General features: G+C 35.3%; 1 protein-coding gene across 1 annotated transcript; it reads left to right on the forward strand.

Annotated features, from left to right (window-relative positions):
- Positions 1-13356: 13356 nt before the first annotated feature.
- LOC125213064 lies at positions 13357-22079 on the forward strand. The gene is made up of 14 exons (XM_048113418.1): positions 13357-13581; positions 13991-14665; positions 15091-15273; positions 15372-15677; positions 16076-16197; positions 16331-17314; positions 18002-18143; positions 18216-18375; positions 18795-18958; positions 19193-19254; positions 19720-19819; positions 20392-20453; positions 20842-21001; positions 21724-22079. Exons 1-14 carry the CDS (start codon positions 13411-13413, stop codon positions 21898-21900), a joined length of 3468 nt encoding a protein of 1155 aa, XP_047969375.1. The 5' UTR covers positions 13357-13410; the 3' UTR covers positions 21901-22079.
- Positions 22080-23896: the final 1817 nt, after the last annotated feature.

Raw genomic sequence — 23896 nt, forward strand, 5'->3', positions numbered from 1 at the left:
AATCCTTTAAGTTAGAAAAGTGGATTGTAGGGATCAGACTGCCGAGGTTCACTAATTACTAAGACTTCTTTTATAGCTCACCAATAAAGAGATGGTCAATCTCTCAAGAACAGACTAGAGAAAAAGGCATTATAACTCGCCACTAGTATGAGATCCACAAAACCATAGCTATGCTTGAATCACAACCAATCCAAGCCTAAGCGGTACACTGTGTATTAGCTGCACACAAACATGAAGAGTTAGTATCACAAGCAAGCAGATCCTTTCGGATCTAAAAGAAACTTATAACAAGAATCGGGAAGAAAACAAAAGATTGGAGAAATGGTGGCTCCGGTCACACAACAACTACACATGCCATGGACCTCATACTTCTCAACTGACAACAACAAGCTAAGCATTGTATGAATGCCCAAACATGACACATGATAGTCCTACTTGGCGTCGTCTGCATCGTATTTGGTCATTCACGCATGAATATATTCATTGGTCCTTGGGTGAGGGGAAGATCAGCTTTTGGGATGACGTCTGGCTTGGAGCTAGCTCCATCCGGTGTCTGTGCGTGCCGGGATATGATCCTCCTCAATCTCAGGTCGTTGCATCATACTGGCATGAGCATGCATGGGATGAGGATATGCTGCATGACTTATATTTCAGGTTTGGTGTACCTCTCGACACGATCGATCAGATCAGAGCCACGCCGATCGAGGTGGGGGTGAAGGATGTGAGGCGTTGGAGTCTGACTAGCCATGGCGAGTTCTCTGTGACCTCTGCCTGGGAGAGCATTCGGACGAGACTGCCGAAGTATGAGATTTTGGGACTGATTTGGAACGAGGGGTTGACCCCCACCATCTCGATTTTTATTTGGAGGTTGTTGTATGGTAGGTGTCAGTGTTGTCAGTCTCATTCTTTTGAGTCTTTTAGTCACGTCTTTCTTTCGAGTCAGTCGGCGATTTCTGTGTGGGAGTATTTCAATGCCTGGTTCCCCCCCTCGCACACACCGATTTACACGCGCACCGATATTGCTCTTAGACTAGGTCACTAGCGGATGTCCTCTTTCTCTAGGGCTCCCGACATGCGTATTTGTTTATTGTTCCATGTTTGATCGTTTGGCAGGTCACTCATCATCTACATATGTTCGTGTTGGCCGGCAAGATCACCCCGTTACACTAGAGGGGTTGCTCGATGTCGGTGGATTTCATGCCTTCTTCTCCCAAACAGCGTGTTCTACGATCACTCATGGTTCTTTGGCATCCCCCCGATGCCCCTTGGGTGAAGCTGAATATAGATGGTGCCTTCTCTTCAGCGACTTTGGAGGCGGGAGAGGGAGGATTGGTTCGTGGTACTGATGGAGGCCTTCTGCGGGCCTTCTCTTCTCCGGTGGATGCATCTTCGAGCTTTGAGGCAGAGCTTATGGCTCTCATTTGAGGCTTAGAGATGGCCATGGAGTTATCTACACACATTTGGATAGAGCTTGACTCAGCGGCTCTGGTTACTTTAGTCACATCTGGACGGTCTGGTTCTGCCGATTTTAGACATCATATGGCTTTGATCCGGAGGATGACATCTCAGCGGTAGGTTCGATTCTCACATATCTACAGAGAAGGAAACCGTGCTACCGACTTCCTTGCAGGTAGGGGGGTTCAGACCCCTACTATGACATATTATGATTCTGTCTCTGCGCCTCGATACCTGAAGGCGCTTGTTAGGATGGACTAGCTGGGATATCCTAACTTCCGTTTCCGACGCAGAGATGTGGATTGACTATGACTTTTTGATATTTCTACTTTGTTTATTTCTTCCTTTTGTTCATTTGGCTACTAGTTTAGTTTTGATAGCATGGAGCATCCCGACTTGTGGGAGTTCCAATTTGTTTCTCCTTCATGTTCTTGCTTTAGATACTAGTCACTTTTGGGCTAGGATCATATTTTGGAACGTTATATTTTGATTTATTCACGGGTTGGGGGTCTGCCTAAACCCCCCGCCCACTTTGGGCATTTTTGATAAAAAAAAAAAACATGACCTACTCAACAAAAGACGTCACCACACTCACAGAGAACTCGCACTCAAGCTCAAGAATACAAAGATCTCTCAAATATCATATAAAAATCAATAGAAATCTCATTGACATAGAAGGTAGAACACTGAGGTTCAACCAACCGTCACACCTCGAAAAACCACCAAAGAAGTTAATACATGGAAATTAATTGATTGTACAAGACAAACTTGATGAAATACTCACAGATTATCTTCAAATGTGAGAAAAATTTTCCTCTTACGAGCAAAAGCACCTCAATGGCCTTATAATAGAAAATAACTACATAGAAGAGTTCTTGTTAGTTGTGCTTTCCACATCCCGACACCTCCTTACAAAGTACTCATAAATGGAACGAAGATACAACAGAGAAGAAGAACAAGACTCTCAACAGAGTCAAGAGACCCTGTCTAAGTTTGAAATCCAGTTATGAGCCACACACAACCTTAGATAATCGTAATTATCTATAATATTTTAATTATTATAAAATTAAATATATAACAATCAAATTAGTTATGATGCTTGCAAGATTAAAACTGATTCTAAAATTGAGATCCTTGCAAACTTAAACCTAATTTTTTGAACAATCTTCCGTATGAGTGGAATTGCGTATGCATGAATGCAAACACTTAGCTTAGTTATTGAGAAATATTATTGCATTTTTAATAGATAAGTTGTAGTTTAGAACTATATATAATTAATACTATCAAGCATCCAATACCTTTAATTAGTGGTCATGAGACAGAACATATAAACAATTCTGGCTCGTTTACCGGTCGTGCCGTGGCATAGCAGTGCGCCTTCTCATGGTTGCGTTCGTGCCGTCGGCTGATACGCTCGGATTTTGCACTGGTTTAAGGTCATTATTTGGTTCGTTTTTAATGTCAAAGTTGTATTACATGTCCATTATTTGCAAATTTTTATCTATTTTGGTATTTTGACGTGTTTGTGAGAAATGTGTATATTTGATCCTAAAAAGGGAGTTAAGACGCGAAGTAGGAAATCTGGAGCTTCAGGTCGCATCCGGCGCCTGACGACCATCAATCTGTAGCGGTCCGTTTAGTAAAATCTGTGCATGGAATGAAGACCTGCCCGATGACTGTCGGGCAAGGCGTGGCAACCCCCACACAAGATTCAGAGAGTTTCGGACCACTGTCTGGCGACCGCCGGCTAAGGTGCGGCGGTCCGCCATGAAATAGTGGCGAGCAGATTTGCCCTAGATTTCTCTCGAAGATTTACCATATTGTGCAGTCCTTTTTCTTATTGGATGAGTGACGATTTCTCCCCTATAAATAGGCCCATAAGCTTTATCATACCAATCCTCTTTTTGCAACATATTTTCTAGAGATTAAAAGTTAGAGTGCTTCATTGTACAAGGAGTTGAAGAAGGAGTCAAGAGCATCAAAACTACGAGGATTCAACCTTTGTGATTTATTTACTTTAGTTTTATATTCCAATTGTTTTCCCTTCAATCTCTGTCTTTAGATTATTACATTATGTGTAACTAAATTCATAGGATTCTAGGGATGTGTTAGTAACGACTTTGGTTATACAATTCCTATTCTATTTAATATCCGTTTTGTTTTTACTTTGTTTCTTCCCTATGTAAATTTCGATGCTTCATGTTTGAATGACACAACCATGGATGATTTAATATAACTTGCTACATAATTGTGAGAGGAGGTTGGCCAGTTAGATCCACTTTGTAGACACTACAGTTAGCTTCCCTTAAAACGACACTGTTAATTGAGAGTGAAGACTTTTCAAGGGTCTTAGGAGCTTTTAGAAGTTACAGATTTAGGATTGACTAACCTAATGTTAGTAATCAACTTTTGCATCACATGAGCATAAACTAGGTGACTCATCCTATCAAAGTATTAACTGTGCTAGGGTATTGTAGTTGAATTCTGTATAATCATAACTATGAACACACATCCCTGGAATTCCCTAATCTCTATACTTTTATCTCCGTGATTTATTTGCAATTAGTTGTTTATTGCTTTCAATTGTTTTCTGTTTACAAAAATTCTCAAAATCTTTTGGTTCTCCCGATAGTAATTGAGTTTTAATAGATGATAGCCAGTTTGAGAGTGTTTTTCCCTGTGATCGATATCTTATACTAACCTTTGTATACTTGCAGGTATTTATAGTGCTAATAAACAGTGCAATCATCGGCACGGACGTGCTCTTAGCTAAGAGCTCCGCTCGTTGGGTGGGCGGGACGCTCACGGGACACGTGGCGCGCTATGTGTTGGAGGTGACGCCCAATCGCACTACTAAAATGTTTTTTATTAAATTGTAAAAACAACCAAAAAAAAATCTCACTTCCCAAAAGTAGAGCTGTTTTATGACCGTTTTTCCAAAAAATTTGAATTTTTGTTTTATTTTTTTTATCACCAGTTCATCCTAATCATCTATAAATACCCTCATTTATCACCCATTTTTTACATCAAATTATCTCTCACTAATACTTCTCTCATATTTCTTAATATAATTCACCAAATGGACCTGAATGGTTTTTTCGTTAGATTTTTGCGGTTCTGGTTTGGAACCGCCCGGAACTGGCGGTTCTGGCACGGTCTCGGTTCCTGAATTTTGGAATCTGAACCGGCCCACGGTTCCAAAAGTGACGGTCTCGGTTTCATTAAAATCTCAGGATTCCGGTTCAAAACCGTAACTGGCGTTTACGGTTCCCCGGTTAACCATTCGAACCGTAAACCTTGCACATCTCTAGATCAAGTGGGTTTTGTTTTTTTTTTTTTTTTTTTTTTTTTTTTAATTTCAGGATTTTAATTATGCAATTTTAAATTTTCAGAATTTTAATTATTTACTTTTTCAGTTTTTAGGAATTTGTAATAGTATTTCGGGTTTATATTGAATAATAGTATGTGGAACCCATGAATAGTGAAAAAGCATCTCTTAGCAAATAGCATGGAATAAAATATGAATAAAAGTAGGGCCGGGCAAAAAAACATGCTCTTAGCTAAGAGCATTTTTAGGGATGCTCTTAGGCCATGTTTGTTTGACATGGATTGTGTGCTGGGAAAGTAATCTAATTCCCAATTGTAAAATTCTTGTGTTTGTTGAAAATAGGGAAAGTAATATAATTAAATTCCAATTTTTGGTAAAATTATAAAAAAATGACAGAAAACTAATTCCTAAAACAAAGGAAAGTTATGTAGAAATTTAAGGATTCTTTTTCCTCTTCTAAACCTAAGTATTCTTTTTCCCCGTAATTTGAAAAGCGGTTTCTACCACTACTCATCAAATATCTCTTTTCTTTCACTACTCCATAACTATTTTATTTATGCTAATTTTTTTTAATTCGAGTAACTATTTTATTTATGCTAAATTTTATTAATTCTAATCATCTATGTAAACACGGGTTTGATTATTTAGAAATGAATTTTATTTCTGCTAAATTTTATTAATTCTAATCATATGTAAAGCCACGAATTTGATTATGATGAATATTTTATATGAAAAAATCAATTATGCCCATGTCAAACATTTGAAGATTATTTTGATTAAGTGTACTATTTAAATTTTTTAGATTATATAGATTATTTATTTTTATAATTTTTATTTTATTTTTAATGTAAAATAATAGTTCAGGTAATAAGAGTATTTTATTTTATATTTTACATTTTTTATTCATCAAATTATTTCAATAACTGAAAAATTATAATTTTAAAATCCTGACATGTTTCCGAACACAGTAATCATATTTTTCATCAATCATATTCCACGTAATCATTTTCTGACAAATCATAAATCTCCGAAATAATAATCCTAGAAATCAAAATCCTAGTCATCATTTTCCTTTACAACTTTACTTTCCTGCCACTTGTTTGTCATTAGAAAGTAATCTGATTCATAGAATTTTAAAATCCTTTGTTTGTTTCAATAATAAAAAAAAGTAAGGAATGTAATCTGATTCCTAAAAGAGTTAAGCCCAAAATTGGTCCTAAACATATGACCATTTTACCTTTTTTTGGTCCTAAACTTTATATTTTGGATTTTTGGTCCTGTACATATGGAAATTTGATCATTTTGGTCGTCCGTCAATAGTTTCGTTAATTTTTTAACGGTCAACACGTTTTGCCCAACTTTGACCAGATTAGAATCTTAATTATGATTTTTAAGTCACTAATTATTTTAACAAATGCATTCATTAAAAAATGGAAACAAATAATTAAAAATAAAATAAAATGAAATAGGTCTCTCTCTCTCTCAACATTTCACTCAATTCGACGTAATCTTCCTCCGATCGGCGACCGACGGCGAATAGGTAGACGACGAAACCTTGTCCTAGAGCTAACCTCCGATCGGGATCGGGACCTGTTCCTCCACCTGGTGGAGCGCCTCAATTGGGTGGATTTTGTTTACCAGTCGGTGACGACGGTGGGGTACGACGACAAGGCGTTCAAGAGGGAACTAACAATCGGATTATGGGAGCAGAAAAATACCTAATTAATTATCCAAAGAATTGAAGATGGCTAGCTCCTTCTCCACGTGATGCTTTGAGTACTAGACCACAAATCTTCTCTCTGGTTCCCGAACTGTATCCCAATATCAGTGTGGGCTGATCTTACTAGAATACTAGGACCTTTTTGGAATAGGAGAGGAATTCGAAAATTCCTTCAGCTTAGGGGCTGAAATTTTCGAAAATTTTAATGATAAAATTGTGTTATTTCTGTCTCCTTTATTCTCCTATTTATATTAAGTTCCTTTTGGGCCCACACAGGGATCTATGGAAGGTTTTGGATATGGGCTCATCCAATCTACTTTTTACTAATTAAATTGAACCCACAATTTAATATAAGTTATAATTGGAATATTACGAGCAGCCACTACAGAAGTAATATTGAACTCTCCCCATCCAAATCCGAAATTACAAGTAATCCGGGTTTCCGTTGAACTTTCATTTCCTGCGCTTAAGATTAAAATGTCCATTAATTAATTAATGTCTGCTATTGACTTAATTAATTAACTTCTTATTAATTCCAAGAGTGGACTTAGCATGAAACGCTTATTTTTTATTCATAGAGTAATCAAACTCCAACTAGCTAGGTTCCGAATAATAAAACCTTGTTTCGCGCTCCTCTTGAGGACATTATCAAACGAGACTCAGCTCGCGCACGATTCATTATAATAGCAATCCTAGCACCGCAAGATATTGATCACCACTACCCAATATATCAGGATAATTGGGTTACGAAAAACCCGCATCATTTGATAAGTCAAAGTAATGCATTGATGGAACTGGCAGCGGAAGCGGGCGCATAAATAACAATCACATAATAAACAGATCTATTTAGCAGATTATTTAGACAAAACCTATTCGCGTAATTATCACATGTATCATGCTCATAACTTGAATTAATCATGCTTTAAGAATATTGAAACCTAAAACATGTTTTTCTACGGAGCAGAAAAATACCTAATTAATTATCCAAAGAATTGAAGATGGCTAGCTCCTTCTCCACGTGATGCTTTGAGTACTAGACCACAAATCTTCTCTCTGGTTCCCGAACTGTATCCCAATATCAGTGTGGGCTGATCTTACTAGAATACTAGGACTTAAATAAAGAAGACAGAAGAAATCCTTTTTGGAATAGGAGAGGAATTCGAAAATTCCTTCAGCTTAGGGGCTGAAATTTTCGAAAATTTTAATGATAAAATTGTGTTATTTCTGTCTCCTTTATTCTCCTATTTATATTAAGTTCCTTTTGGGCCCACACAGGGATCTATGGAAGGTTTTGGATATGGGCTCATCCAATCTACTTTTTACTAATTAAATTGAACCCACAATTTAATATAAGTTATAATTGGAATATTACGAGCAGCCACTACAGAAGTAATATTGAACTCTCCCCATCCAAATCCGAAATTACAAGTAATCCGGGTTTCCGTTGAACTTTCATTTCCTGCGCTTAAGATTAAAATGTCCATTAAAACCTTGTTTCGCGCTCCTCTTGAGGACATTATCAAACGAGACTCAGCTCGCGCACGATACGAATTTCAATAAATATCAGATAAAATATCAACATAGGGGTAAGATCGTCATTCTACTATTATCATATCATAATTTTCATGTTTTTTATTTATATCAACATAGTGTATTACAAATATCAACACAATGACATAAATATTTCAACACAAGTACACGAAAATATCAACACGTTACAAGGTTTTATTGGGATTTTACATGCGTTATATTGAAATTTTTTTATGTATTTGTTGATAAAAAATTGCTTATCAACATATACGAAAATTGAAATAAAAATTATTAAATTTCATCATCCGAACGTTGTCGGAACATATGCAGTTCACATCTCGTTAGAATCCTTATAAAATTACCTTTAATTTGATATATTTTTTGCGAAAAAATAATTTAAATTGAGAGAGTTACGTAAATTTAAAATTTTGGGATAATTTTAATGACAGAGAAATTGATATTAATACCCTTTAATTTTATTTAATAATTATTTAAATATAAAATATATTCCACTTCGCATTATATTAACCACTAGCTCTCCTAATCTAATGGTTAAGAATTCGTCTTAGTTTTGAATTGCTAATTAGTTAGCAATTGATTGCATCTCAAAACATAAATACAAATGTATTGGCAGACATATCGAAAATGAAATATTAGACGAATAATAATAGGCTAAAATTTAATAAATTAATTAATTTATACAATATAGAGTAAGGTCAAAATTGGTCCTGAACATATGACCATTTTACCTTTTTGGTCATAAACTTTGTCTTGTGGATTTTTTGGTCCCGCACATATGAAAATTTGATCATTTTGGTCCTCCGTCAAAAGTTCCGTTAAAAACTTAATGGTCAACGGATTTAATCCGATTTTGACCAAATTAGTCTTTTAATTAGGTTTGCTTATTCGGCCGGTTCCAGTTCTAACCGGACCGGTTGACCGGTTAACCGTTTTTAAATTTTCATAAATCTTAGAACCGGAACCGGAACCGGAACCGATCGGTTCCGGTTTGGAACCGGCCGGTTAAGAACTGATCGATTCCGGTTCCGAACCGGAACCGTTGTGTAATTTTAGTTTTATTTATAATTTTAAATAGTTCAATACTAAAAAAAATAATAATCCAACATCTAGAAATATAATAAATAATACCTAAAAATCAAATAAATACATAAAAAAATACAAACCAACAATACAATAATATTCATATATGGATAAGAGTGATGTCAAGTGTGACTAGTTTATGTTAGTAATTTTTTAATGAAAAATTAAGAGTTCTAAACTTTAGCAATTTTTTAAAAAAAATAAGTTTTAAAATTGAATTCAATTTTCCCTTTTTGGCTAAACAAATATTCAATGGAATTTCTAATACTAATTGATCTTGTTGTGACTTTTTGGTTTGTAACGGAACAATTAATAAATTATTCACAAACAGGTTAAAATCGTATGTTAAATGAATTGTTACATAAATTTGTTATAAAGTTAAATTTTTATCATATGAAATGATATTGTATTTGTATAAGATCTTTCAGAAATTAAAAACAAATTTATAATGTCCTACTCATTATAGTTAGTTCATAAAAAAATGAATTGGGAAAATAATTGTAGATTCAAAATTAATTCAATTAAATTAGATTTATTAGTATATTAAATTATAATAAAATAAAATTGAATTATAATCCGGTTCCGGTTTGGAACCGGAACCGATTTTATTTAAAAAGTTAGAACCGGTACCAGAACCGAAAAATCCGGTTCCGGTTCCTCAATTAACCGGCCGGTTCCGATTCCGGTTCCGATTAACCGAGAACCGGAGAACCATTTAAGCACCCCTACTTTTAATCCTGATTTTTAATTCACTAATTATGTCCTAGTTATTTTAACAAATATTCTTTTATAATTAGAATTATAAAAGATGACATCCGTTCATCTTAATTTCCCCAAATTCAACATCCGATTGCGAATTCTTCTTATTCCCCTCAAATTCAACATCCGATTGAGAATTCTTCTTAATTCCCCCAATCTCAGCAGCCAATAGAAAATTCTTCTCCAATTTATCAGAATCCTATTAACCAAATCAGCTAAACCATCATCCTCCACTATCTCTCCCTCATCCATCTCATAATCCAATCTGGCGAGATCAGATTCATGCTTCACCAAAGAAGCTCCACCGTCCTCCGCAGTACTTTCTAATTTGATTTCTTCAACCTCAGCATCATCGATTCTATCACCTTCCAATGATTCCAGCTCGGTCGTTTTTTCCTTCTCCTTGCTGCTCCGGTGGCGGTGGTGATGGCGATGCCGATGGTGGTGGCGATGTTTGCGGCGCTTTGATAGCTCCTCCGCGTCGTCGGCGGAGGATCGGTGGTGCTTGCGGCGCGTCGCTTCAATCGAATCGCCGGCCATATTAGCTGGAATTAGGGTTGAGGGAAAACGATTGCAGATTTAGGGCGAATGCTTAAGGGTAAAAGTTCGCCAAATCTAATTGAATCAAATTTCGCAAACAAATAGCCAACGAATTTGTGATCTTGAGAGATCGAAGCGGACGGAAGAAGATGACATATTAGAGGAAGGAAGAAGAAGAAAGAAGATGAAATGCAATATTTAAATTATTTATTTAATTCTAATTATAAAAGAATATTTGTTAAAATAATCAGAAAATAATTAATGAATTAAAAATCAGGATTAAAAGACTATTTTGGTCAAAATCGGATTAAATTTGTTGACCGTTAAGTTTTTAACCGAATTTTTGACGGATGACCAAAATGATCAAATTTTCATATGTGCAAGACAAAAAAATCCACAGGATAAAGTTTAAGACCAAAAAGGTAAAATTTTCATATGTTTAGGACCAATCTTGACCTTTACTCTAAAATATATTATATACTAATAAAAATAATAGAATTTTAAGTATCTCATACATTTATAAAGATAAATGAACCGATTTTAATATATTCCTAATCTTATAATCACAGAAAATAAGAAATGGAATATAAAGATAGATGAACCGATTTTAATATATTCCTAATCTTATAATCACACAAAATAAGAAATTGGAATATCAATGAATAATGTGTTAAGGTATCAGAGTATAGGGTGTTGTCTCATTAACAAGTACTCTCCCTCAATAACGGACCCATGAATTGTTTACTGTGGGGTCGAATAAATATAGAATAAATATAAAATTTAAATAATTATTTTTTATTATACTATCACATTAGCTAGAATAGCAGTATCGCTTGTTGTTTGTAATGTCAAATACAAATAAGTATCCATTTCGGGGCTTCTGCGATATCAAGTATTCATATAATATGATCTCAAAATTGAGGCTATCACTAGGTTTTTGTAATCCAAGATTGACTATAATTATTGTTCAATTTTAATATTAGCAATAGAAAAATCGATACAAACACATTTCTTTCTACGATAAACTTGTATGTAAACCTAAGAAATTCAACTAATACATAAGCAAGTAATTAATCAAAAAGATTCATAATTCACCATTAATATAATATAATAAACAATCAATTATCAAAATATTTACGTTGCACAAACATAAATAGCAAACAATGGGAGTGATCAATTGTTAACTCATCATTTAATTGCTAACTACAACTAATTTAAGGCCATAGGATTTTAGAAAACGTGTGGTCTACAATTTGCCACGTGTAATTTTCATTTTTATTAATAAAATCAAAAAAGAAAAAAAAACGCCTCAAATTAGGGTTTTAGATGAAAATGTCAATATAGTGTTTCTAAATATCAACACAATGCTTTGAGAATGTTAACACGGTGCTTTAAGAATGTTAACACATTGCTTATATTGACATTCTACATATATTATATTGACATAATTTATATAGTATGTTGATATTTCTGCTTTACGAAAAAATTGTAAAATATTCGAATTTTTTTTCAAATTTTGACGTCGGAACATATGCATATGTGATATCGTTGGAATCTTTATAAAATTATCTTTAATTTGATATATGTTATATGAATTTAAAGTTTTGGGATTTCTTTTAAAAGTTAGTTATAACTAAACATGTAGTTAATTGACATTAATACCCCTATTGATATTTTATGGAATTAATCCTATGGCTTTATTGACGTTTTTTGTTGATCGTATTAATATTTCTTGGTTGATGATCTAGGCCCTTAATTTGAATATCTAATGGTTATTATTTAGTTATAGTTAGCAATTAGGTATTGAGTTAGCAATATAACACTCTCCTAGAAAACAAATAATCTAAGAAATACACAATTAACAATTCAGAACATAATTAAAAAAAAGCATCTAACGCATTCCGTTAAAATAAATACAAGTTTAAATTATTTAATCATTTAATATACATCCTTCATTGGCAAACACAATTATTAATATATTGCCCAATTATAACGCACATCTAATTAAGCCCATCCTCATTTATCTTCTCCAGATCATTTTTTCGTCTACTTATTTCATTCATTTTCACAAATTGACCAAGAGACTAGCACAGGCACACAGAGACGGGTAAAAGAGGGTCGCGACTAACTCGCGCATGAGGTCGACCATAGCTCAAAAGACAGATTTGCTAGTTCTCATAGTCGGGTGGTGGGGTCGGCCGACCCCGCGCGACCCCACCTCCTTCCGTCATTGCTCTCCCTCCGTCTCTTAAAATTTGACACCATTTGATCTAACACAGGTTTTAAGAAATGTGCTCCTAGTAGAAAGTGGGTTGGAAAAGTTAGTGGCATGTGAGTCCTATTTTTATATACTCATTCCGTCCCTGAAGTATATAAAAATAAAACCCGTGGCATTCACAAAGTGCTCTATTTTTTGTGGACGAATGGAGTATTAGTTTTAAAATAAAATGTGAGTGAGAATGAGTTAGTGGAATGTAGGGTCCACTACCAAAAATGATAAGAATGAAAGGTGATAAGTTTTTAGGGACGGCGAAAAAGAAAATAAGTAACAAATTTTCAGGGACGGAGGCCGGAGGGAGTAACAAAAAGCACCGTTCAAGCATCTTCTCTCCAGCACCGTTCTATCAGTAAAAAAAAAGCACAAAGTTATAATAAATGAATCTAGGAGGACGACATCGGCCAAGCCCACTCCGTACCTGCTCAGAAGCTAAAAATAGAAATATGTCATTTCAGTTGAAACAAACTAAAAAAAAAAAAAAGTTGTACCATTTTAGTTGGAACTTAGGGAGTGATTTTTTTGAATTAGAGAGCAGACGCTAATATCCTAGTATTAAAATACATAAAAAAACCCATCAAATACTAATAAAAATTCCACGTCAATTTTGCCCCCATTCATTTTTCAATTTTCAATTTTCCCTCATTCTATCTCCTTTTCCGGCTGACTGCATCTGCCGGCTGCCGTCGGCTTAGCACGATAATGGCGTTGGATTCGTCCACGTCTGTACTGAATTCTCTGTTGGAGAAGCTTAGGCTCGATGATCCATGGGTTCCACCTAGATCCTGGGACTCCATTTCTTCTCAAGGCGGCGCGTCCTCACACCCTCCCCCTCCCTCTTCCGCTGCTCTATATGCTACATCTACTGTCTCTGTAATTGAACTTTTCGTCTCTCTCTGCCTCATTGTTCATGTGGAATAATATTCAGGTTTTTCGTCATTGTAGTGGATTTTATTTTTCCAATCAAAGAAGCTTGAGTTAATTAAGTTTATTTTATTTAGGAAATATGATAGGTAGTCTTTCCAATTCATTAATCGTCACTATCTGCGAACGTTTCCTCGTCAGTCTGAGTTGAAATACGAGCACAATGCGCATATTAGAACCTAGAAATGCATTTAAAGACTTGTGATAGCTCCAAATCATATTGGCATTGTTGAGAGAATGCGGAGGTGAATGCATTTTGGTTTGTACTAAGTAGGTTGCTAATTTTGTTTATTTTTTCCTAGCCATATTGTTTTGCATCTTCTTGTCGTTGTCTCTGAATATCCTCAAATGATTGTAGGAGCCTAGTCTGGTGAGATTGGCCATGAATGCACTCCAAGGTGTGGAATCAGCCTTGATATCTATCGAAAAGCTCTCAGCGTTACTTTGTTGCAGTTCAGCGGATAGAACATCTCATCGAAATCCCAGTTTGTGGAGTCGCTCTTCAAGTACTGTCGCTATAGGGAATATACTTATTTCCATTGGCCAGTTTGGCTGCATGATTTTCCTCCTCCGTAGATTTGTCGATTACTTTACAAATCCAGATTTTGATGGAGTGAGAGACCTTAAGGAAAAGCCAAATACTGATTCTGGTGAAGAAGGAAACTCCATCTTGCATGGTTTCACTTTGATCAACCAGGCATTTGCAATTTCTGTGGGAAAGGTCATAGATGGTTATATATCTGCACTAAACACATTGTCTGCATCTGTTAGTTTAAGGCGTTTTTTAAAGACTAAGGATGGCGGATGTCTTACTAACATTGGGCATTCAGAAATGACACTCTTGGAGGTTTACCTTCACACAGCAGAATTGAGAACTCAGATGGAAGCCCTGGGAAATCTCTGCAATGTTGATCATCTAACTGATAATTTTCCAGTTTCTTCACTGGAAGTTTTAAGGGCTAAATCAAACTCAGAGTTTAGTGCCTTCCCAAGAAGTGGTGCTTTACTCTCATTTCTATATATTCAGTTAAAGGTCAGTCTGTCTCAAGTAGTTCACTTGTCTTATGAGTTTGGTTCAGCTGACTCTATCTACCTAAAATCTAGCTCCCGACTCAATTGTTCAATTCTCCCTTCCGATTCACTTCATTTACAGTTGCTTTTCATAGTTTTATTTTTTGATCTATTATTTTTATCGAATGTCGGGTTAACAGTTTGTCATAGTAACGATCTATCTAAGAGATCATAAGACAAATTATCTCTAATATGAGTACAATAGCATGGAGTGGTTAAAATCATAGTCCCTGTAATTTAGTTGGAGACGTGGTAATTGCTGTTAGGAAATTAGCTAATGCTGCATGTAGTTCATTGTTATGCCCATACAAAATATTTACTTTGTTTCTGTTCATCTGTTGTCAATTGCTCCCTTCGTCTTATGAATATTATCTCAATGTCTTTTAGGTTGCTGATCCTGGCCATTGTCCCCTCCTCAAGTTCCTCTTTCTCCAGTCATATGAACCATATTGCGAATTCATAAGGTCATGGATATATGATGGCTCAATTAGTGACCCTTACAATGAATTTGTTGTGGAATGTGCAAGTAATGCATCTGGTGGCTCTAGCTCGCCTTTGCCCACAATAAGGGTAATACCACTCACTATGCTCGAGATTTAGAATCTCTTGAGATACTACATCCTTTTCCTGTAGAGCATCTCTGATCATTTGAATTGAATTTATCCCAGGTGAGAGATGAAGTTGCCGTGCCCTGTTTTCTCCAGGAGTGCCTTATTCCACTTTGTAGAACTGGTCAACAGCTTCAGGTGATAATGAAGTTGCTTGATCTGTCTAATGATGTTGGTACATGCTTTTGCCATGAAAAGATCCTGCCCAGATTGGTTGGTTTGGCAAATGAATATCCTGGGTCATTTCCACTTATATTTGACAAAGAAGCTATTGAAGAAATGGTACATGTGAGAGCCAGTTATCATCAACAACTGCTGGAAAAGGTTGACAGCATCTTAGATAAACTTGATTTTAGTTCTCGACAGGTATTTTTTTGCTAGACTTTCAGTTTTCTTATGACTTTCTAGCATACAATGGTTTTTATCCGAAGTCCATATAGTGTGCCCTTCAGTTTTCTTTGTGTATATGACGTGTGTATAAATTCATTTGATCTGCTTGATCATTCAAGGTGAGATTGTCAAATGAAGTGCTAGGTAGTCTTTGTCAATTGCCAGACTGAGCACCTAAGGAACTCGTATCCATTCTTGATATTTTCTATAGAATTCCTGTGAATTCAGGGGACAAATTACAAGTGTTGAAAGCATGATGAGTAGCTTCATTTTAGATAAAATTTTTGCAGTAGTTTAATTATTTTCTTTAACAAATGATTCTGATCTGTTCAACTTTGTGTATTACTTGTTCTGAAAAAAATTCTCTCTTTCAGACTGCTCACCTAGGTGTTTCACCAAGTCTTGCGAATAATCTTAAGAACCAGAACCACCAAGCATATTCTGCAATAGAAGAAAGCTCAATATCATCTATAAGTGATAAAAAGAATCAAAATATGTGAGTTATCCTCTCTGTTTACTGACACGTTAGTCTCTTGGTACAATCATAAAAACCATGAACACTCATGTAAATAAGATCCATCCACTTCTTTGATGTTGTTGTGTCTATTGAATTGTTATTTAAATCGCAGGCATGGTGTCATGGTGGATACTGAAGTACCAAGCATCAACCATGAGTGCTCTCATGATGATGATCTATTAGAATCATCTGAGTGCTCATCTTCTTATGAAAGCTCCGAGGAGCAAGATGAGGCAGAACCGTCGATTTCTTTATCCTACACTCCAGACACAAGTTATTTATCAGCTCTGGATTTCTCCTCAACGTTATCCACAAACAACAGAATACAAACTCTTGAAAACCAGGTATCAAGTAGGGAATATGATAATTGCCAGTTTGATGGGCACCACATCGACAGGGTTGAACATGATCAGTTGCATTCCCCTGATTGCGGATCGGAGCTAAGCATGGAAAACCACGGATGGCTAAACACTGACTTTGATTTCTCCGAGGTCTCAATCAACAACACTGCTGCAAGCAAAGATCAGCATCCACTCATAACAAAGGCATCTTCGAAAACTACTAGTTTGCAACTTTCAAAGCTGAAATACGATTCTACATTTTTCAGTATGAACCCAATACTGAACAGATGTTCTTTCTTCAGTCCGAGGTCTATCCTTGGAGAATGGGGCCATGAAAATTATACAAGTATAGATTTTGATTTTACTTCTGTGAAAGTTCCAGTCGACACATATGCTGTCAAATTAGCGAGTGCCACTAAAATTGGCAATGAGGTTCGGGATATAAATAAGACTCATGTTTCTACAATATATACTAGAAATCACCTTGATGTAGAATGCCACAATGGCAATATCGTTGGCGATAAAGTAAAGTTGTCTACTGTTGGTTTGTCTCTGCCTCTGCACAATTGCGGAAATGAGGAAAATCTATCGTCCCCAAATGTTTCTGGAGGCAGTGCTTGGGAGAGCTTGCTTGGTAGATCTCGAAATACTGGAAACAGATCCAATAGTGATCGCAAGATGAAATTGGTGACTGGAGCTGACATGCCGTTGGATTTTGTGATAAAAAAATGCGTTTTGGATGAGATTTCGCTTCAGTATCCTTATATTTAGGTGTTTGTTCTGTTGATCTTGTAGTGGGTAAATATTTGATTATTTGCTGAAACCTCTCACAGAGAGTTCAATGCAGCCTTTCTGTTTACAAGTATATCTGTAGTGCTGTTTCACATCTCAAACTGTGAACACTATCTTTGCTATATTTGTTAAATATTTGATGATAAACCAAGACTCTCTGTGTTTATTCCAAAAGGGAGTCCTCTTGCCATCACTAAAGCCCATTCATGTAATCATCACCAGCTTCTCTTGTTGTCCAGATATCCATGTGACTGAAAGATAGATTGTTGCATGCAATCATATGTTAAGGTTCTCCTTTTGTTTCAAATTTCGGCCTTGTCTTGATTTCATTTTCTTCTGGTGGTATTCTCAGCTGCCTAGGATCCTGTCATTTAAGAGATGGATGGGATGTTTGGCATGCATGAATGTGAGCTAATTGGACAGTATAATTATTATATGCTATTTCGTGCTCTTGGAGCATGTCATTTTGGGATTGAATATCATTTCCGAAGCCTATAAATTCTTCAAGCGTTTATATACATATATTTTAGTATTATCTTACTCCAACTCTATATTGTGAAGCATCATTATAATGAAATGATTATTTGCTGATGATCTTGTATCCATTTTTCAAACACATCTGCACTTATGTAATTCCTTGACGTAATTAGATATACGTATATAAGCAGGCTTACAATCAAGATGCTCATAGAAGGTTTCAAATTGCAAGAACATTTACAGTCATTGCGGTGTTATCATTTCATGGAGCTGGCTGACTGGGCGGATCTGTTTATCATGTCTCTACGGAATTGTGTATGTTCTTTTTCAGCTATGTATCTGATCCTCTTTGTTGAAATCTCGTACTGATTTTTCAAAGCAAATCAGAAATGGCATGTTGATGAGGTTGATAAAAGGATTCCAGAGATTCAAGGGATTCTTGAGCAGGCACTTCGAAGGTCTTCATGTGAAAAAGATCCTAATAAGAATCGGCTATACGTGTACCTGAAAGGAGATGGCATCAGATATCTATCACCTTCTGCCATTGGTATGCTTTATAAATGTCAACTTATCTTGTACATGTGGAATGTAATAAAGTGAGGACCAGTACTATGACATTGGTCTTGTAAATTCAAATTAAAAAGGGCTCTCAGTGGAAATGACATTTGAATTCTGTAAAATTAACATGAGAAGAGAATACTAATTCACAATCTGTGGGAAGATACCCAACAACTTGGACTCATATGCAGATTATTTGTATCTTAAATAACTCAGCATGCATCTGATAACTCCAACATTGCCTGAAGGTCCTCTGGGACTGCTCTTTGCATTCTTAACACACGTTATATGCACTGAATGTAATCTGATGTATTTAGGACTACACAGTATTAACCTGATTACTTCATTAAAAAATTTGGTTTCCATGTGGTTCTTTCATCTCTTTATTATAACCTCACTTTTTGGCAGGTATTCGCTCCTTCGATTATTTGGGACTGGGATACCAAATTGATTGGCCAGTCAGTATAATTCTGACTCCCGCAGCATTGAAATTATACTCTGATATATTTAACTTTTTGATACAAGTCAAGCTTGCTGTTTTTGCGCTGAGTGATGTATGGTGCTTACTGAAGGTACCCTTCCTATTACTTCGTTTATGATAATCCGTCAAAGAAAGAAGTTTTTTTTCAAAGAATAAAAAGAAATAACTTCAAAATTTGCTTGTCATTTTTAGCAATTAGTATTGCTTGTCATTTTTTTCTGAGGTAGTTAGGATAAACTGTTGCTGTGAGCTTCAATTTATTTTTAAGACTTGAGACTTCATCCTATCAATTAATTAACTTAAATTGGCATTATTTGTCAAGCAGGGTTATGACTTCAAGCAGCAAACAGCCAGATCACAACAGTTCTCAGAGTTAACTGAAACAAGGTATGCTCTAAAGATGAATCCTATTACTGTTGTAAGTTAAGTAAGAAAAGGAACATGACTTCTTTGGTTGAATTAGGAATACATAGAAATTCCTAGAGTTATCTGCTTTTCAATACTTTGGGAGTCTGGGATCAATACTGTTATAGTCTTATTGGTTTTTTGGAATGAAGTAGATAGCATGCTCCCGAGCTCCTATTTCCTATCTAGGAAGTTTCTTCCTCCCCCAATCTCTCAGAGCATCTTAAAAGTTGAAATTTGGGATACTATTGTGTGTGTGTAGCTAATTTCATATGCTTCTCTTGATCTGTGTGGCTGTGCCTTTGAGTCTCTGAGCACGAAGTTATGTTATATTGGGTTACTTTTGTCTTTCATTTTGGTGCTTGATAAGTGCTCATAGAGACAGAAGCATTTTAACTGTTGAAATTTGCATCCCATCTTCTAATCATTCGTCTTCTTTCATTGCAGGCACAAGATTAACCATTTTGTGTCTACATTGCAACAATATGTACTGTCACAGTTATCCCAAGTCTCTTGGTTTAGGTTTATACATTCTCTTAAGCACAAGGTTTGTTGCTCATTTAGGTTTCAGTTTTACAGCGGCAATTTTCTTTACATGTTAACTTATATTTCAGCAGTGTCATTTATGTTTTCCATTAAGTGTACTCTCATTTTCCACATGGTAAGTTTTTTTGTAGTTTATACGCATGTAGTTTCTTTAATATACTCTAGTAGCTTTCCGTTATGATTGTGCTTGCCATGGGTATAGGATTATCAAACTTCAACTCTGCTCTGATAGCTTGTAACTGGAGGAGCTTGAAATATCATGATACATCAATTTACATCAGAAAAGTATAGCGTACATGAAGATGAGACATCTCACCTTAGAATAGTCAGGCTTCTGCTTCAGTACAATGAATTTAGATCGATTACAATTTTTTCTGATGCTTGGTAATGTCTGCATCCTTATATGTTGTATTATGCACACACACATATATAAAATGTATATTTAATACTTAGTATTTCTTCTAAGATGATTCTTCTGAGCCTGATCTCATGCCAGTATTAAGGAACATAATTTGTTCTATGATTGAGTCTGCTACAATGTGTAAAAAAATCAGTACTCTATTTGTTTTATAGGTTAAAGACATGTTGGATCTGGAATCAGTGCATATGGGGTATTTGACTGAGTCAATGCACATGTATGACCTCTCTCTCCTCTCCCTCTCTCTCTCTCTCTCTCTCACACACACACACACACACACACACAATCAGAAACTGTATTGTTGTACATCACCTCACCCTTCCTTCCCCCCATTTTCTCCCGAGGACCTCCGGTCTTTTATGTTGGTAAAGAATGAAATTTTATAAACTCCTATTTTCATGCCTGACCTTTCATATCCCGTGGTTTCAAGCCGCCCTGTGGGCTTCGGGATGGATTAACATCCCTGATAATTCCCCCGTATCTTAGGATAGACGTGATTAGGTGTTCATTTCTGGGACCAGCCTCTTACCCATTGTTTTTTTTCCATCAGAAGCATGACTCTTATGAATATAGTCTCCAGTTAACTACTAATGGTAAACTTGCAGATGCTTCTTATCCAATGAAACACAATCCATTGCTGGCATTATCCAGAACATTTTGCAATGTGCAATGGATTTCCGGTCATGTTTGGCTGCAATTAATGTGGGAGCTGCAGCTGATGACGAAAAATTTCCCAACAAATTTTCCCAGATCGACATCTCACAGGTGATTCTAAACAAATCACATATAGGCAATTTTTCCCAAATCACATACAAAGCCTTGGCTAGCTTGTTGATGGTGGCCTGTAATTTCATCTGTTTTCCATCTTTCTGATGCTGAAGTACCCAAATATGGTGTTAAAGGCAATTTTTTAGGTTTTAAAAAATTACTCTTGCTTCTGTCAGTCTTCCAGAAGATTGGAATTTAGAAAGACCTCTTGAAAACAAACCTCTCTTTGAATGACCTGTCCAAGCATTAAGCTAATTAGTAGTATTAAAATTCACCTCACCACCACCTTTGAGAGGATTAAATTCCTGCCTGGATAGTATACAAGAACTTTTAAGTAAAGATGAGATTCATGACTAAATCCTTTTTGGTGGAAATACAGCAATAGGAGTGGTAAATTCATAATAAGCGCATGGAAAATATCGTTGAACTTCTAGTGGCATGTGTATAGGCAAAAATTACAATGTTGCTCGTGAGAACTAGTGGAGTGTGCAATCAAGATCTTCATAAGATGATGACCAGTGGGAACACATAAGAAGCATGCATAACTAATGAAACTGAGATTTGGTGAACAACTCCAATAGCCTCCCTCACCCACACCTCTTTAAGCTCTAATACAGCATATTAGTGATGCATGGTAGTTACTATAGTCAGCTGATTTGGTAATCTCTTATAAACAACATTCTCATAAACAGATCAAGTCCTAATGTACTATTTTGCAGGTTCAAGTCATAAGAAGATCATTCACCAAGAGTCTTGAAGATCTATACTTAATCTATCTACAGTCACCTAAACACGGTGAATTCAGTATCTCTCATTTCTGGGATCTTCTTGATTCTAATGAGTATTATGCAGGGGTCATGAATAAGAGAATGGGGCCTTGTATCTTTTATTCATAGATCTAGTGGTTGCATGATTTTATGTGTTTTCTGATGCACAATCTGTTAAATTTGTTGTTTCTCATTGTAATAGGTATGCAATGGTATCTTTATGGTGTACATAATTACATATGATGTGTCTATTGTTTCGAGTTGTTTCTTATGTACATGACAATTTTACAGAGTTTGATTTAAGCATCGAATATTTTGCTTTCCATTATTGAAAATTCATATACCTATCTGTTATTCCTAATCTTGTATTGTATTTTATAAATTTTGTTAACTCATCATTAGTGATTAAATATTGGTTGAACTATAAATTATAATACAACGAATATCTTCGTAATCACTAAAGTTTATTGGGAACATTTATTTTGTAGTTGGAGTAGTACTCCCTCCGTTTCTTTATAGTTAAATCATTTTTTCAATTCGGGAAATTTCTTTATAATTGAGTCATTTCATATATGGTACTCCCTCCGTCTCATCATCGAAGATGATCCACTTTTCTTTTTAGTTTGTCCCAATTAAGATGACCCATTACTTAAAATGAAAACACTTTTATCTCTACTTTATTCTCTCTCTTACTTTACTCTCTCGCCTCAACACACAAAATAAAATTGCATAAAATCTCGTGCCGTCCAAGAAAGTAGTCATCGGGAGTAACTTTTTCTCTTTCTTACTTTACTATCTCTTACTTTATTCTCTCCACTTTATTCACTTTATATTTTATTCTCTCTACATTTTCCTCTTTCTTACCTTTTTATCTATTTATTTAACACATCCAACATTTATTTCTAAAATTCTATGCCGAAAAGTTCCGTCCCAATTATAAAGAAACAAAGAAACGGAGAGAGTACTCTGTTTGCTCTTTTAGAGAGAATGGGATATTTAGACGTCATAATCACACGTTTTTTTTGACATATTTCACACACCATAGATTGGTCGTTTTCATTAGGCAAATCAAGGGCTCCATCAAATGATGACGTGACGTTCTTTAATAATTTATCATTTTCCTTGTGTTTGTTTCTTCTGAAATCGATTGGTTTATAATTTATATTCTTCAAATAGTTAGTAATTAGTTTTTACTATTCGCTTGTAAATCTTCTAGGTAACAAGAAATTAAAAGCTGGTCACAGCATATTACCCTGACTTTGAGTTTTAATTTTATTTTGCTTTTTGACGTTGGTATCTTTCTGCTAGATTCCCAGATATATTACTTATTACCATTTACCCCTATCAAATTCATCCAGGGAAGGATTAATTTATTGACTCAAATGATAATTGAATTCGAATTTATAAATAAAGTAATTTTGTCGAACTAAAATTGGGTTTTTTTTTGGTTGAGAATTTCTTTTTCATTTTTTTCCCACTGTAAGAAGATAACATTAATCAAGACATCTCTATCTGCTAGGATCCACTTTTTGGGTGTCATGAAGGGCCTTAATTTTGGATATAATTAGTTTTATTTGCTCTCTTTTAATTTTATTTTGCTTCATGACGCTGGTGTCTTTTGCAAGAATTCGTATTATTGAGTCGATGAGAATTTTAGAATTTCATTTTGTAGTTTAATGATAAGAGAGAGGCTACGTCTAAGACTCGAATTTATATATTAGAGTAATTTTGTCACACTAAATTGAGTTTGATTTTTTTTTCTTTTTTTCCCATTGGAAGAAGATAGAGTTGAGACTGAATAATGACATCTCTCTCTCCCCTAGGTCCAGGTCTCCAGGATATAGATTGAGTTGATGTAATTTTGTTAGAACTGAGACAATCAAAATTTATATGATAATATATGAGTGACTAAAATTCAATTACTATTAAAATGAAGGATCATCAATGCAAAACTAAAACTAAATGTGATTTATTTTCATTTTATTGTGAGTACAAAATAAAAGACAGAATCTGATAGCACAGATTTACAAATAGATATAGACATTTCTTACTGCATTCCGACTCCACACTCATCCCACCATCATTTGACCATCACTTACATGTTTTATTCTTATTTTATTACTCC

This window comes from Salvia hispanica, chromosome 3 (assembly GCF_023119035.1).
Source record: "Salvia hispanica cultivar TCC Black 2014 chromosome 3, UniMelb_Shisp_WGS_1.0, whole genome shotgun sequence".
In the NCBI taxonomy this organism is placed as follows: Eukaryota; Viridiplantae; Streptophyta; class Magnoliopsida; order Lamiales; family Lamiaceae; genus Salvia; species Salvia hispanica.

What these genes read in the sequence shown, in the direction of transcription:
- LOC125213064 (XM_048113418.1), top strand. Translation starts at nt 13,411, where the DNA reads ATGGCGTTGGATTCGTCCACGTCTGTACTGAATTCTCTGTTGGAGAAG. An exon ending in TTGGATGAGATTTCGCTTCA is followed by an intron (nt 17,315 to 18,001) that starts GTATCCTTATAT and finishes TGACGTAATTAG; the next exon opens with ATATACGTATATAAGCAGGC. An exon ending in CCCAGATCGACATCTCACAG is followed by an intron (nt 21,002 to 21,723) that starts GTGATTCTAAAC and finishes ACTATTTTGCAG; the next exon opens with GTTCAAGTCATAAGAAGATC.